The sequence below is a fragment of the Salmo salar genome, chromosome 17, assembly GCF_965601325.2.
Source record: "Salmo salar chromosome 17, fSalSal1, whole genome shotgun sequence".
In the NCBI taxonomy this organism is placed as follows: Eukaryota; Metazoa; Chordata; class Actinopteri; order Salmoniformes; family Salmonidae; genus Salmo; species Salmo salar.
The window spans coordinates 28,579,641-28,596,941 of NC_138307.1; the positions used below are offsets into that span (position 1 = coordinate 28,579,641).

The 17,301-nt window shown below is 45.1% G+C and overlaps 1 protein-coding gene across 1 annotated transcript in view; it reads right to left on the bottom strand.

The window, feature by feature from the left end:
- LOC106574926 (propionyl-CoA carboxylase alpha chain, mitochondrial) overlaps window positions 1-17,301 on the bottom strand; it is a 57,620-nt gene that overhangs the window by 33,665 nt on the left and 6,654 nt on the right. Inside the window, exons 5-6 of the mRNA XM_082963735.1 lie at window positions 11,282-11,395; window positions 11,029-11,082 (exon numbers count right to left, since the gene is read on the bottom strand). Of these exons, the coding sequence (XP_082819861.1) occupies window positions 11,029-11,082; window positions 11,282-11,395 (168 nt within the window). The remainder of the gene's footprint in view (window positions 1-11,028; window positions 11,083-11,281; window positions 11,396-17,301) is intronic.

Genomic DNA, 17,301 nt, shown 5'->3' on the forward strand with positions numbered 1-17,301 from the left:
TACCTATACCAACCTACATAATGAACAGACCTGGGTCAGTATAGAACTGCTGGTACCTATACCAACCTACATAATGAACAGACCTGGGTCAGTATAGAACTGCTGGTACCTATACCAACCTACATAATGAACAGACCTGGGTCAGTATAGAACTGCTGGTACCTATACCAACCTACATAATGAACAGACCTGGGTCAGTATAGAACTGCTGGTACCTATACCAACCTACATAATGAACAGACCTGGGTCAGTATAGAACTGCTGGTACCTATACCAACCTACATAATGAACAGACCTGGGTCAGTATAGAACTGCTGGTACCTATACCAACCTACATAATGAACAGACCTGGGTCAGTATAGAACTGCTGGTACCTATACCAACCTACATAATGAACAGACCTGGGACAGTATAGAACTGCTGGTACCTACACCAACCTACATAATGAACAGACCTGGGTCAGTATAGAACTGCTGGTACCTATACCAACCTACATAATGAACAGACCTGGGTCAGTATAGAACTGCTGGTACCTATACCAACCTACATAATGAACAGACCTGGGTCAGTATAGAGCTGCTACCTATACCAACCTACATAATGAACAGACCTGGGTCAGTATAGAGCTGCTACCTATACCAACCTACATAATGAACAGACCTGGGTCAGTATAGAGCTGCTACCTATACCAACCTACATAATGAACAGACCTGGGTCAGTATAGAGCTGCTACCTATACCAACCTACATAATGAACAGACCTGGGTCAGTATAGAACTGCTGGTACCTATACCAACCTACATAATGAACAGACCTGGGTCAGTATAGAGCCGCTACCTATACCAACCTACATAATGAACAGACCTGGGTCAGTATAGAGCCGCTACCTATACCAACCTACATAATGAACAGACCTGGGTCAGTATAGAGCCGCTACCTATACCAACCTACATAATGAACAGACCTGGGTCAGTATAGAGCCGCTACCTATACCAACCTACATAATGAACAGACCTGGGTCAGTATAGAACCGCTACCTATACCAACCTACATAATGAACAGACCTGGGTCAGTATAGAACTGCTGGTACCTATACCAACCTACATAATGAACAGACCTGGGTCAGTATAGAACTGCTGGTACCTATACCAACCTACATAATGAACAGACCTGGGTCAGTATAGAACTGCTGGTACCTATACCAACCTACATAATGAACAAACCTGGGTCAGTATAGAACTGCTGGTACCTATACCAACCTACATAATGAACAGACCTGGGTCAGTATAGAACTGCTGGTACCTATACCAACCTACATAATGAACAGACCTGGGTCAGTATAGAACTGCTGGTACCTATACCAACCTACATAATGAACAGAGCTGGGTCAGTATAGAGCTGCTACCTATACCAACCTACATAATGAACAGACCTGGGTCAGTATAGAGCTGCTACCTATACCAACCTACATAATGAACAGACCTGGGTCAGTATAGAGCTGCTACCTATACCAACCTACATAATGAACAGACCTGGGTCAGTATAGAGCTGCTACCTATACCAACCTACATAATGAACAGACCTGGGTCAGTATAGAGCTGCTACCTATACCAACCTACATAATGAACAGACCTGGGTCAGTATAGAGCTGCTACCTATACCAACCTACATAATGAACAGACCTGGGTCAGTATAGAGCTGCTACCTATACCAACCTACATAATGAACAGACCTGGGTCAGTATAGAGCTGCTACCTATACCAACCTACATAATGAACAGACCTGGGTCAGTATAGAGCTGCTACCTATACCAACCTACATAATGAACAGACCTGGGTCAGTATAGAGCTGCTACCTATACCAACCTACATAATGAACAGACCTGGGTCAGTATAGAGCTGCTACCTATACCAACCTACATAATGAACAGACCTGGGTCAGTATAGAGCTGCTACCTATACCAACCTACATAATGAACAGACCTGGGTCAGTATAGAGCTGCTACCTATACCAACCTACATAATGAACAGACCTGGGTCAGTATAGAGCTGCTACCTATACCAACCTACATAATGAACAGACCTGGGTCAGTATAGAGCTGCTACCTATACCAACCTACATAATGAACAGACCTGGGTCAGTATAGAGCTGCTACCTATACCAACCTACATAATGAACAGACCTGGGTCAGTATAGAGCTGCTACCTATACCAACCTACATAATGAACAGACCTGGGTCAGTATAGAGCTGCTACCTATACCAACCTACATAATGAACAGACCTGGGTCAGTATAGAGCTGCTACCTATACCAACCTACATAATGAACAGACCTGGGTCAGTATAGAGCTGCTACCTATACCAACCTACATAATGAACAGACCTGGGTCAGTATAGAGCTGCTACCTATACCAACCTACATAATGAACAGACCTGGGTCAGTATAGAGCTGCTACCTATACCAACCTACATAATGAACAGACCTGGGTCAGTATAGAGCTACTACCTATACCAACCTACATAATGAACAGACCTGGGTCAGTATAGAACTGCTACCTATACCAACCTACATAATGAACAGACCTGGGTCAGTATAGAGCTGCTACCTATACCAACCTACATAATGAACAGACCTGGGTCAGTATAGAGCTGCTACCTATACCAACCTATATAATGAACAGACCTGGGTCAGTATAGAACTGCTACCTATACCAACCTACATAATGAACAGACCTGGGTCAGTATAGAGCTGCTACCTATACCAACCTATATAATGAACAGACCTGGGTCAGTATAGAACTGCTACCTATACCAACCTACATAATGAACAGACCTGGTCAGTATAGAGCTGCTACCTATACCAACCTACATAATGAACAGACCTGGGTCAGTATAGAGCTGCTACCTATACCAACCTATATAATGAATAGACCTGGGTCAGTATAGAACTGCTGGAATTTGCGCTTTTTGAACTATAGTGGTTGCATTGGTTCCATTGTACCAGGCATAGCTCAAGAATAGAAACGTGATCGACTTATTTCACCAATTTCAGTATATTCACAAATGTACATTTACATTTGAGTCATTTAGCAGACTCTTATCCAGAGCGACAGTTAGTGTATTGCCTTTAATATAGCTAGGTGGGACAACCACATCTCAGTAAGTACATTTTTCTTCAGTAAAGCAGCTATCAGCAAAGTCAAAGCTAGTAAGAACAAAATTAAGTCAATTGTGAAATACGTAAATGATACAGGACGAACATACCCGACTCCCATCACAGCCATTTATTTTCAGTCAAAGCAGTGCTGTCTTGGGAACTCAACACAAACCCCTTCAGGCTGTAATAGATGAGGCCAAGTCTCCTGATGTCACATCTACCCCTTCTACATTACCCACTACCCCTGGAAACATGACAGTACTTAGGGCATATAAACAGGGAAAGAAAGAGGGACGGGAAGAGGGGCGCTTGTTCTCTCTCTCTCTCCCGTTGTCTTTGTGTTGTATAGAGCCCGTTGGATATTGCTTCCTGCCTGACACACAGTGGCAGAGCCTCAGGGCCCATCGTCAGGCCTACAGCAGGGCAGTAAGGCTATGGCCCAAATGGCAACCTATTCCCAATGAAGTGCATCACCTTTGACTGGGCTCTGGTCTAAAGTAGTGCACTATATAGGGAATTGGGTTCCATTTGGGTCGTAGCCTAAGGGCCTGTTATTAGTATGGAGATTCACCCTCAATGACTCCCAATTCAGCACCATTAAAGTGAATAGGCCCTGGTTCCCATAGCATGACACACAGGACAAAGGCAGAGAAGGAGAAGAGGAGGACTCGACCCAGAGATAATTCTGCTGTTTGTAAATAATAAGCTTAGCTGAGAAGGACAAAGAGAAGAGTGGTGAAGAGAGAAAACAGATGAACAAAACCCCTACTTTAGGGAAATGATTTAGGTTTTACACAAAAGGTACCTTCATTCTCATTTCATCAGTAGGATTCCTTGTTAGACTTTGACTTGGTTGTAGAGATCACTGTTTGAACAATATTTACAACTCCTCCATCTTGGTTCCAGATAACTGTTTGAACAATATATACAGCGCCTTCGGAAAGTATTCATACCCCTCTGCATGTTGTTGTGTTACAGCCTGAATTCAAAATTGATTAACACATCTACACACAATATCCTGTAATGACAAAGTGAAAACATGTTTTCAAATGTTTTGCTAATTTATTGAAATACAAAACACACAAGTCAATAAGTCAATTTATTGAAAGACTCACACACCTGAGTCAATACTTTGTAGAAGCACCTTTGGCAGTGATTACAGCGTCTTTCTGGGTAAGTCTATAAGACCAGTAAATTCTTCAAGCTCTGCCAAATTGATTGCTGATCATTGCTAGGCAGCCATTTTCAAGTCTTGCCATAGATTTTCAAGCTGACTGAAGGGGTGTGAGTCAGGAACAGTCAATGTCTTCTTGGTAAGCAACTCCAGTGTATATTTGGACTTGTGTTTTAGGTTATTGTCCTGCTGAAAGGTGAATTCGTCTCCCAGTGTCTGGTGGAAAGCAGACTGAACCAGGTTTTCCTCTAGTAGTGTGACTGTGCTTAGCTGTATTCCGTGTATTTTTATCACCCAAAAAAACCTCTATAGTCCTTGCCGATGACAAGCTTACCCATAAAATGATGCAGCATCCACCATGCTTGAAAGTATGAAGAGTGGCACTCAGTAATGTATTGGATTTGTCCCAAACATAATTTGTATTCATTTTTTGCTGTTTTACCTTAGTGCCTTATTGCAAACAGTTTCAGAATATGTATTTTGTACAGGTTCCCTTCTTTTCACTCTGTCATTTAGGTTAATATTGTAGAGTATACAATGTTGATCCATCCTCAGTTCTCCTATCACAACCATTAAACTCTGTTTTAAAGTCACCATTGGCCTCATAGTGAAATCCCTGAGCAGTTTCCTTCCTCTCCGGCAACTGAGTTAGGAGGGATGCCTGAATCTTTGTAGTGACACCCTCCATAGTGTAATTAATAACTTCACCATGCTGAAAGGGATATTTAATGTCTTTTTTTTTTTTTACCCATCTACCAATAGGTGCCCTTCTTTGTGAGGCATTGGAAAACCTCCCTGGTCTTTGTGGTTGAATCTGTGTTTGAAATTCTTTGCTCGACTGAAGGGACCTTACAGATAATTGTATGAGTTGGGTACAGAGATGAGGTACACACTATTATTGCACACAGAGTCCATGCAACTTATTATGGGACTGGTTAAGCACATTGTTACTCCAGTACATATTTAGGCTTGCCATAACAAAGGGGTTGATTACTTATTGAGTCAAGACATTTAATCTTAATTTTTAATGAATGAAAAACAATCTACTTTGACATTATGGGGTATTGTGTGAAGGCCAGTGACACAGTTTCAATGTAATCTATTTTAAATTCAGGCTGGAAAAACAAAATGTGGAAAAAGTCAAGGGGTGTGAATAATTTCTGAAGGCACTAAGTATTCACACCTGAGTCAATACTTTGTAGAAGCACCTTTGGTGGGGATTACAGCTTTGAGTCGTCTTGGGGATGACTGGATCAGCTTTGAGTCGTCTTGGGGATGACTGGATCAGCTTTGAGTCGTCTTGGGGATGACTGGATCAGCTTTGAGTCGTCTTAGGGATGTCTGGATCAGCTTTGAGTCGTCTTGGGGAAGTCTGGATCAGCTTTGAGTCGTCTTGGGGAAGTCTGGATCAGCTTTGCACATCTGGATTTGGGGATTTTCTCCCATTTTTCCTTGCAGATTTTCTCAAGCTTTGTTAAGTTAGATGGGGAGCGCCGGGGAACAGCAATCTTCAAGTCTTTCCACAGATTTTCAATGGGATTTAAGTCTGGGCTTCTGCTGGGCCACTCAAGGACTTTCACATTCTTGTTCTGAAGCCATTTCAGTGTTGGAACTCTGTAGTTCTGTCAGAGTGGTCATTGGGTTCTTGGTTACCTCCCAGACCAAGGTCTTTCTTGCCCGGTTGCTCAGTTTGGTCAGACGACCAGCTCTAGGCAGAGTCTGGGTAGTTCCATCATTTTTCAATTTCCCAATGATGGAGACCACGGTGCTCTTGGAAACTCTCAACACTCTAGAACTTGTTTTATACCCTTCCACAGATAGAATTGTGATGAGACATATCTTGGAGCTCTACGGACAGTTCCCTGGACTTCAGGGTATAGTTCCTGCTCTTACATGCACTGTCAACTGTGGGACCTTATATAGACAGGTGTGCTTATTTCTAAATCATGTTCAAACTGGTGAAAACAGGTGGACTCCAGTCAAGTTGTAGTGACATCTCAAGGATGATCAAAGGATTTGGATGCACCTGAGCTTTGGAATGTCATAGCAAAGGGGTGTGAATACTTATGTCAATGAATATCTGCATTTAATTTTCAATACATTTGCAAAAATGTCTAAAAACATGTTTTCACTGTCATTATGGGGTATTGTGATGTCATTATGGGGTATTGTGATGTCATTATGGGGTATTGTGTGCAGATGGGCGAGAAAAAAACATTACTTAATCCATTTTGAATTCAGGCTGTAACAACAAAATGTGGAATAAGTCAAGGGGTATGAATACTTTCTGAAGGCACTGATACAACTCCATCTTTCTAAAGTATTTGGCAGACAATGACAAACACACAAGCTATCCATCCTTACAATGGTAATGACAAAGACAAACACCCAACCTATCATCCTTTAGACGAGGACACACAATGACAAACACACAACCTATTTGTATTTATTATGAATCCTTATTAGCTGCTGCCAAGGGGTCCTGTGGTCAAGCAAAATTAAGGCAGTTTATACAATTTTTAAAACATTCACAACACACTGTGTGCCCTTAGGCCCCTACTCCACCACTACCCCATATCTACAGTACTAAATCCATTTGTGTGTGTATGTTATCGTGTGTGTGCATGTGTCTGTGCCTATGTTTGTGTTGCTTCACAGTTCTGCTGTTCCATAAGGTGTATTTTTATTTGGTTTTTAAATCTAATTTTACTGCTTGCATCAGTTACTTGATGTGGAATAGAGTTTCATGTAGTCATGGCTCTATGTAGTACTGTGCACCTCCCATAGTCTGTTCTGGACTTGGGGACTGTGAAGAGACCTCGTGGCATGTCTTGTAGGGTATGCATCGGTGTCCGAGCTGTGCGCCAGTAGTTTAGACAGACAGCTCGGTGTATTCAACATGTCAATACTGCTCAAATACAAGCAGTGATGAAGTCAATCTCTCCTCCACTTTGAGCCAGAAGAGATTGACATGCATATTATTAATATTAGCTCTCTGTGTAAGTCCAAGGGTCAGCCGTGCTGCCCTGTTCTGAGCCAATTTCAATTTTCCTAATTCCTTTTTTGTGGCACCTGACCACACGACTGAACAGTAGTCAAGTTGCGACAAAACTAGGGCCTGTAGGACCTGCCTTTTTGATAGTGTTGTTATGAAGGCAGAGCATCACTTTATTATGGACAGACTTCTCCCCATCTTAGTTAGTACTGTATCAATATGTTTTGACCATGAGAGTTTACAATCTAGGGTTACTCCAAGCAGTTTAGTCATCTCAACTTGTTCAATTTCAACATTATTTATTACAAGATTTAGTTGAGATTTAGGCTTTACTGAATGCTTTGTCCCAAATATACTGCTCAAAAAAATAAAGGGAACAATTAAACAACACAATGTAACTCCAAGTCAATCACACTTCTGTGAAATCAAACTGTCCACTTAGGAAGCAACACTGATTGACAATAAATTCCACATGCTGTTGTGCAAATGGAATAGACAACAGGTGGAAATTATAGGCAATTAGCAAGACACCCCCAATAAAGGAGTGGTTCTGCAGGTGGGGACCACAGACCACTTCTCCGTTCCTATGCTTCCTGGCTGATGTTTTGGTCACTTTTGAATGCTGGCGGTGCTTTCACTCTAGTGGTAGCATGAGACGGAGTCTACAACCCACACAAGTGGCTCAGGTAGTGCAGCTCATCCAGGATGGCACATCAATGCGAGCTGTGGCAAGAAGGTTTGCTGTGTCTGTCAGCGTAGTGTCCAGAGCATGGAGGCGCTACCAGGAGACAGGCCAGTACATCAGGAGACGTGGAGGAGGCCGTAGGAGGGCAACAACCCAGCAGCAGGACCTCTACCTCCGCCTTTGTGCAAGGAGGAGCAGGAGGAGCACTGCAAAATGACCTCCAGCAGGCCACAAATGTGCATGTGTCTGCTCAAACGGTCAGAAACAGACTCCATGAGGGTGGTATGAGGGCCTGACGTCCACAGGTGGGGGTTGTGCTTACAGCCCAACACTGTGTAGGACGTTTGGCATTTGCCAGAGAACACCAAGATTGGCAAATTCGCCACTGGCGCCCTGTGCTCTTCACAGATGAAAGCAGGTTCACACTGAGCACGTGACAGACGTGACAGAGTCTGGAGACGCCGTGGAGAACGTTCTGCTGCCTGCAACATCCTCCAGCATGACCGGTTTGGCGGTGGGTCAGTCGGTGTGGGGTGGCATTTCTTTGAGGGGCCGCACAGCCCTCCATGTGCTCGCCAGAGGTAGCCTCACTGCCATTAGGTACCGAGATGAGATCCTCAGACCCCTTGTGAGACCATATGCTGGTGCGGTTGGCCCTGGGTTCCTCCTAATGCAAGACAATGCTAGACCTCGTGTGGCTGGAGTGTGTCAGCAGTTCCTGCAAGAGGAAGGCATTGATGCTATGGACTGGCCCGCCCGTTCCCCAGACCTGAATCCAATTGAGCACATCTGGGACATCATGTCTCGCTCCATCCACCAACGCCACGTTGCACCACAGACTGTCCAGGAGTTGGCGGATGCTTTAGTCCAGGTCTGGGAGGAGATCCCTCAGGAGACCATCCGCCACCTCATCAGGAGCATGCCCTGGCGTTGTAGGGAGGTCATACAGGCACGTGGAGGCCACACACACTACTGAGCCTCATTTTGACTTGTTTTAAGGACATTACATCAAAGTTGGATCAGCCTGTAGTGTGGTTTTCCACTTTAATTTTGAGTGTGACTCCAGACCTCCATGGGTTGATAAATTGGATTTCCATTGATTATTTTTGTGTGATTTTGTTGTCAGCACATTCAACTATGTAAAGAAAAAAGTATTTAATAAGATTATTTATTTCATTCAGATCTAGGATGTGCTGTTTAAGTGTTCCCTTTATTTTTTTGAGCAGTATATATAAAATAAAAAAACACTGTCAGATTTTAAACCAAGGTTTTTAGTTTAGGTTTCAGCGTTCAACAGCGTTTAACAACAACAAACATCTGTCCTGTAGACGAGGACAATGAAAAACACAACCTATCATCCTCTAAATCCGTGTTTCCCCAACTCAGTCCTGGGGCCCCTCCCCCAGGTGCATGTTTTGGTTTGACGCTGATTCCAATAACCAAGTCAACATCAAGCTTTGATTATTACCAAACAGACCCGGGGTGGGCAGGACCGAGCTGCTCTAAATGTAGACACACAATGACAAACATCTATCCTCCCTCCCTCCTCTGGTACCATCTCACTATTTAAATCACAATCAACCTGGCTGAGCCTTTTCAGAACTCCCTCATCCTCTCACGTCCAAACGGCTGTTCTTAACACACTAGTGAGCAGAGCACCGCACGCCATTCTGCCAGGCGCAAACAAATGAGTCTCCACCAATAAGAGGTGTAATCGGACCGGAGTTAAGTAGGTGCATGTGTCCTAGAGTGCTCAACACAAGTGTGAAATGCTTGTGTTCATCTGCAGAGTCCAAAAATAATTACACATTTATTTTGAAATGGGGGGGGGATCCACCGACGCATTGAGGGACAATACATTATACTATACTCCATCCATCCCCCGTATCCCTTCAGCTCTATTCAGCCTGAGGTTCTTTCTCATGCTAACAGCACCTTTACCCTAATCTCTCCCCCCGGCTTTACCCCGAGCCCAGAGGCATACGGACCTTACCCCCCCCCCCTCACACCCAGAGCGTTTTGCAATGCGGAAATCTGGCACTAACTCTTCACCCACTGTTACAGGAGGGGGAGGCCCATTGAGTTGCTAATGTCATGACATCTCCATTTCCACAGCAGGCTCCCATAAGGCAGTGGACGGCCTAGTGGACGGCCTAGCGGACGGCCTAGCGGACGGCCTAGTGGACGGCCTAGTGGACGGCCTAGCGGACGGCCTAGTGGACGGCCCACTCACATACAGAGCAAGAGCCTTGTTCCAGGGCAACACATGAGGAATGGGGGATACTGGGCATTGGGGTTGATTCAAATCATGGGAGTGGGTACGAAATGTTTTAGTTCCAATGAAGGAAAATATGCCATTTAGCTGTGGGATTAGCTTGAATGTACTATGGCCCACCTTCAGGTGGTGCCACCGTCGGGTGCCACCGTCGGGTGCCTTGCATGATACGGCACAACGGAAAGGAAGAAGGGCTACACCTAGTAAGTTGTTCAACTGAATGCATTCAATGGGAGGGAGAGATGTCAGGGTTGTTGTAGGACATTGAATGATGGTGGGAGAGGTACTTGGTTAACCATGAGGTAAATTTGTGGGTTATTTTCCTGTGGAACTAGGTGAGTTTTAGATTTGCCGTACTAACACAGCCTTGCATAACGGCATGGTTCGATGTGTGTCATCAGCTAAACTTCACAGGGGACTTTTATTTATTTCACCTTTATTTATGTTGTCAAGTCTTGTCTGTCTACAGGACGTTGAAGCCATGTAATGTGGAGGTATAACTGCCAAAACATTTTTCTTTAAGTACATTACTTAAAATCATTTGAAAGATGTTACATGTTCTTATCATGAAGTGAGCCTTTTGGCGTCTGTGTGTTAAGTTTTCATATCAGGTTTTGACCCGGAGAATCACGCCCTTAATAAATTTAACTTCCAGGGGTCCTGAAGCTGTTGATAAGGGAAACAGAGGGTATATAGAGAGAGGTGTGTGTGTTCCCAACAGTTGGAAATCCCAGCACTACTCACCAGTCTCTTGGCAAACTCTTTATTTTCAGACAGAAAGCCGTAGCCTGGATGCACCTTCGGAGACAGAAGAGAAAAGAAAGGTTTCAAAACACATCAGCAAACACAACCGTGTGTGTGTTCAAATGTTGGTGTGTGTGTGTTCAAATGTTGGTGTGTGTGTGTGTTCAAATGTTGGTGTTTGTGTGTGTTCAAATGTTGGTGTGTGTGTGTTCAAATGTTGGTGTGTGTTTTATGTGTGTGTGGTAAATCTCACGGCCTGGGATCCAGTCTTCCTGATGGCGTCCATGATGGCGTCCATGTTGAGGTAGCTCTTGTTGGTGGGGGCGGGGCCTACACACACTGCCTCGTCAGCCATCTTCACATGGACCTGAGGTGGCACAGAGAGAAACAAGTATTTATTCATCTTCACATGGACCTGAGGTGGTACAGAGAGAAACAAGTATTTATTCATCTTCACATGGACCTGAGGTGGTACAGAGAGAAACAAGTATTTATTCATCTTCACATGGACCTGAGGTGGTACAGAGAGAAACAAGTATTTATTCATCTTCACATGGACCTGAGGTGGCACAGAGAGAAACAAGTATTTATTCATCTTCACATGGACCTGAGGTGGCAGAGAGAGAAACAAGTATTTATTCATCTTCACATGGACCTGAGGTGGCACAGAGAGAAACAAGTATTTATTCATCTTCACATGGACCTGAGGTGGCAGAGAGAGAAACAAGTATTTATTCATCTTCACATGGACCTGAGGTGGCACAGAGAGAAACAAGTATTTATTCATCTTCACATGGACCTGAGGTGGTACAGAGAGAAACAAGTATTTATTCATCTTCACATGGACCTGAGGTGGCACAGAGAGAAACAAGTATTTATTCATCTTCACATGGACCTGAGGTGGTACAGAGAGAAACAAGTATTTATTCATCTTCACATGGACCTGAGGTGGTACAGAGAGAAACAAGTATTTATTCATCTTCACATGGACCTGAGGTGGTACAGAGAGAAACAAGTATTTATTCATCTTCACATGGACCTGAGGTGGTACAGAGAGAAACAAGTATTTATTCATCTTCACATGGACCTGAGGTGGCAGAGAGAGAAACAAGTATTTATTCATCTTCACATGGACCTGAGGTGGCACAGAGAGAAACAAGTATTTATTCATCTTCACATGGACCTGAGGTGGCACAGAGAGAAACAAGTATTTATTCATCTTCACATGGACCTGAGGTGGCACAGAGAGAAACAAGTATTTATTCATCTTCACATGGACCTGAGGTGGCACAGAGAGAAACAAGTATTTATTCATCTTCACATGGACCTGAGGTGGCACAGAGAGAAACAAGTATTTATTCATCTTCACATGGACCTGAGGTGGCACAGAGAGAAACAAGTATTTATTCATCTTCACATGGACCTGAGGTGGTACAGAGAGAAACAAGTATTTATTCATCTTCACATGGACCTGAGGTGGCACAGAGAGAAACAAGTATTTATTCATTTTCACATGGACCTGAGGTGGCACAGAGAGAAACAAGTATTTATTCATCTTCACATGGACCTGAGGTGGTACAGAGAGAAACAAGTATTTATTCATCTTCACATGGACCTGAGGTGGTACAGAGAGAAACAAGTATTTATTCATCTTCACATGGACCTGAGGTGGTACAGAGAGAAACAAGTATTTATTCATCTTCACATGGACCTGAGGTGGTACAGAGAGAAACAAGTATTTATTCATTTTCACATGGACCTGAGGTGGCACAGAGAGAAACAAGTATTTATTCATCTTCACATGGACCTGAGGTGGTACAGAGAGAAACAAGTATTTATTCATCTTCACATGGACCTGAGGTGGTACAGAGAGAAACAAGTATTTATTCATTTTCACATGGACCTGAGGTGGCACAGAGAGAAACAAGTATTTATTCATCTTCACATGGACCTGAGGTGGTACAGAGAGAAACAAGTATTTATTCATCTTCACATGGACCTGAGGTGGTACAGAGAGAAACAAGTATTTATTCAAATGCGGCCAAAGCGGCAAGCCTCAATCATATGGTACACACGCTACTACAGACAGACACCGGCACTACTACAGAGACAGACAGACAGACACCGGCGCTACTACAGAGACAGACAGACAGACACCGGCGCTACTACAGAGACAGACAGACAGACACCGGCGCTACTACAGACAGACAGACAGACAGACAGACACCGGCGCTACTAGACAGACAGACAGACAGACACCGGCGCTACTAGACAGACAGACAGACAGACACCGGCGCTACTAGACAGACAGACAGACAGACAGACAGACACCGGCGCTACTAGACAGACAGACAGACAGACAGACACCGGCGCTACTAGACAGACAGACAGACAGACACCGGCGCTACTAGACAGACAGACACCGGCGCTGCTACAGACAGACAGTCAGGCACCGGCGCTGCTACAGACAGACAGTCAGACACCGGCGCTGCTACAGACAGACAGTCAGACACCGGCGCTGCTACAGACAGACAGTCAGACACCGGCGCTGCTACAGACAGACAGTCAGACACCGGCGCTGCCACAGACAGACAGACAGACACCGGCGCTGCCACAGACAGACACCGGCGCTGCCACAGACAGACACCGGCGCTGCCACAGACAGACACCGGCGCTGCCACAGACAGACACCGGCGCTGCCACAGACAGGCACCGGCGCTACAGACAGGCACCGGCGCTACAGACAGGCACCGGCGCTACAGACACCACAGACAGAACGGGATCTTAAGCACAGATTTTTTTTGGCAGGACCCAACGTATCACACGAAATGAATGACGTTTTGGCTCGAGCGCTACTTTCAAAACTACTGGCTGAAATGATAGAAAATCTATGTAGCACCATTTTAAATAACTAAATATTCAAGAGGACAAACTAGCCAAAGCATCAACTGTGGTCCATTCATCTGACAGCTATTTTCTGTTAAATTAAACAGGTTGTAAAACAAGGAAGAAATGATTCATTGGGTGAGAGTGGTATTTTGAAAACACAACATCAAGGCCAGGCAGCCATATCATCTTCTAAATCTCACATCACCAGCCCCCATCCCCGTCCCTGTCCCCCCCCCATGGAGCCAGACCCTCAGCAGATTGAGTGACAGACACTGTCACCACCAGGACACATTCCACGGGATTAACATCAACATCTGGATCAACAAGGTGGCAGAAGGAGAGGTGTGTGTGTGTGTGTGTGTGTGTGTGTGTGTGTGTGTGTGTGTATCGGGGGGTGGGAAGGGGGTTATAGGCCAGTTGGTTCCCTGCGTCTCTTAACAAAGAAGTGCTAAGGGAGGCATCATGTCTGCTCCACAGCTAAGCTCCACAGTTAAACGCCACTTCAAAACCTGTCCAACACATCCACGTCAATGGGACTTCACTATTACCTGCTCCATCTTACAGGCCGTCCTCCGTCCCATACATCTGGTCCATCTTACAGGCCGTCCTTCATCCCTTTCATTGACATACATCTGGTCCATCTTACGGGCCGTCCTTCATCCCTTTCATTGACATACATCTGGTCCATCTTACAGGCCGTCCTCCGTCCCTTACATTGACATACATCTGGTCCATCTTACAGGCCGTCCTTCGTCCCTTACATTGACATACATCTGGTCCATCTTACAGGCCGTCCTTCGTCCCTTACATTGACATACATCTGCTCCATCTTACAGGCCGTCCTCCGTCCCTTACATTGACATACATCTGGTCCATCTTACAGGCCGTCCTTCATCCCTTACATTGACATACATCTGGTCCATCTTACAGGCCGTCCTTCATCCCTTACATTGACATACATCTGGTCCATCTTACAGGCCGTCCTTCATCCCTTACATTGACATACATCTGGTCCATCTTACGGGCCGTCCTTCATCCCTTACATTGACATACATCTGGTCCATCTTACGGGCCGTCCTTCATCCCTTACATCTGGTCCATCTTACGGGCCGTCCTTCATCCCTTACATTGACATACATCTGGTCCATCGTCCCTTACATTGACATACATCTGGTCCATCTTACGGGCCGTCCTTCATCCCTTACATTGACATACATCTGGTCCATCTTACAGGCCGTCCTCCGTCCCTTACATTGACATACATCTGGTCCATCGTCCCTTACATTGACATACATCTGGTCCTTCGTCCCTTACATTGACATACATCTGGTCCATCTTACAGGCCGTCCTCCGTCCCTTACATTGACATACATCTGGTCCATCTTACAGGCCGTCCTCCGTCCCTTACATTGACATACATCTGGTCCATCTTACAGGCCGTCCTCCGTCCCTTACATTGACATACATCTGGTCCATCTTATTCTTATAGCTTTTAGCCGTACCCTCATACTCATTCTTCTCTGCTCCTCTGGGGATGTAGAGGTGAATCCAGGCCCTGCAATGCCTGGCTCCACTCCTACTCCCCAGGCGCTCTCTTTTGATGACTTCTGTAACCGTAATAGCCTTGGTTTCATGCATGTTAACATTAGAAGCCTCCTCCCTAAGTTTGTTTTATTCACTGCTTTAGCACACTCTGCCAACCCGGATGTCCTAGCTGTGTCTGAATCTTGGCTTAGGAAGTCCACCAAAAACCCTGAAATCTTCATCCCTAACTACAACGTTTTCAGACAAGATAGAACGACCAAAGGGGGCGGTGTTGCAATCTACTGCAGAGATAGCCTGCAGAGCTCTGTCCTGCTATCCAGGTCTGTACCCAAACAATTTGAACTTCTACTTTTAAAAATCCACCTCTCCAAAAACAAGTCTCTCACCGTCGCCGCCTGCTATAGACCCCCTCGGCCCCTAGCTGTGCTCTGGACACCATATGTGAACTGATTGCCCCCCATCTATCTTCTGAGCTCGTGCTACTAGGTGACCTAAACTGGGACATGCTTAACACCCCAGCCATCCTACAATCCAAGCTTGATGCCCTCAATCTCACACAAATTATTAATGAACCCACCAGGTACAACCCCAAAGCCGCAAACACTGGCACCCTCATAGATATCATCCTAACCAACGTGCCCTCTAAATACACCTCTGCTGTTTTCAACCAAGATCTCAGCGATCACTGCCTCATTGCCTGCACCCGTAATGGTTCAGCGGTCAAACGACCTCCACTCATCACTGTCAAACGCTCCCTGAAACATTTCAACGAGCAAGCCTTTCTAATCGACCTGGCCCTGGTATCCTGGAAGGATATTGACCTCATCCCGTCAGTAGAGGATGCCTGGTTATTTTTTTTAAATGCCTTCCTCACCATCTTAAATAAGCATGCCCCTTTCAAGAAATGTAGAACCAGGAACAGATATAGCCCTTGGTTCTCCCCAGACCTGACTGCCCTTAACCAACACAAAAATATCCGGTGGCGTTCTGCATTAGCATCAAACTGCCCCCGCGATATGCAACTTTTCAGAGAAGTTAGAAACCAATACACACAGGCAGTTAGAAACGCCAAGGCTAGCTTTTTCAAACAGAAATTCGCTTCCTGCAACTCAAACTCTAAAAAGTTCTGGGACATTGTAAAGTCCATGGAGAATAAGAACACCTCCTCCCAACTGCCCACTGCACTGAGAATAGGAAACTCTGTCACCACCGATAAGCCCACTATAATTGAGAATTTCAATAAGCATTTTTCTACGGCTGGCCATGCTTTCCACCTAACTACCCCTACTGCATTCAACAGCACTGCACCCCCCACAGCTACTCGCCCAAGCCTCCCCCATTTCTCCTTCTCCCAAATCCATTCAGCTGATGTTCTGAAAGAGCTGCAAAATCTGGACCCCTACAAATCAGCTGGGCTTGACAATCTGGACCCTTTCTTTCTAAAATTATCTGCCGAAATTATTGCAACCCCTATTACTAGACTGTTCAACCTCTCTTTCGTGTCGTCTGAGATTCCCATAGATTGGAAAGCAGCTGCTGTCATCCCCCTCTTCAAAGGAGGTGACACTTGACCCAAATTGCTACAGACCTATATCCATCCTACCCTGCCTTTCTAAGGTCTTCGAAAGCCAAGTCAACAAACAGATTACCGACCATTTCGAATCCCACCGCACCTTCTCCGCTATGCAATCTGGTTTCAGAGCTGGTCATGGGTGCACCTCAGCCACGCTCAAGGTCCTAAACGACATCGTAACCGCCATCGATAAGAAACAATACTGTGCTGCCGTATTCATTGACCTGGCCAAGGCTTTCAACTGTCAATCACCACATCCTCATCGG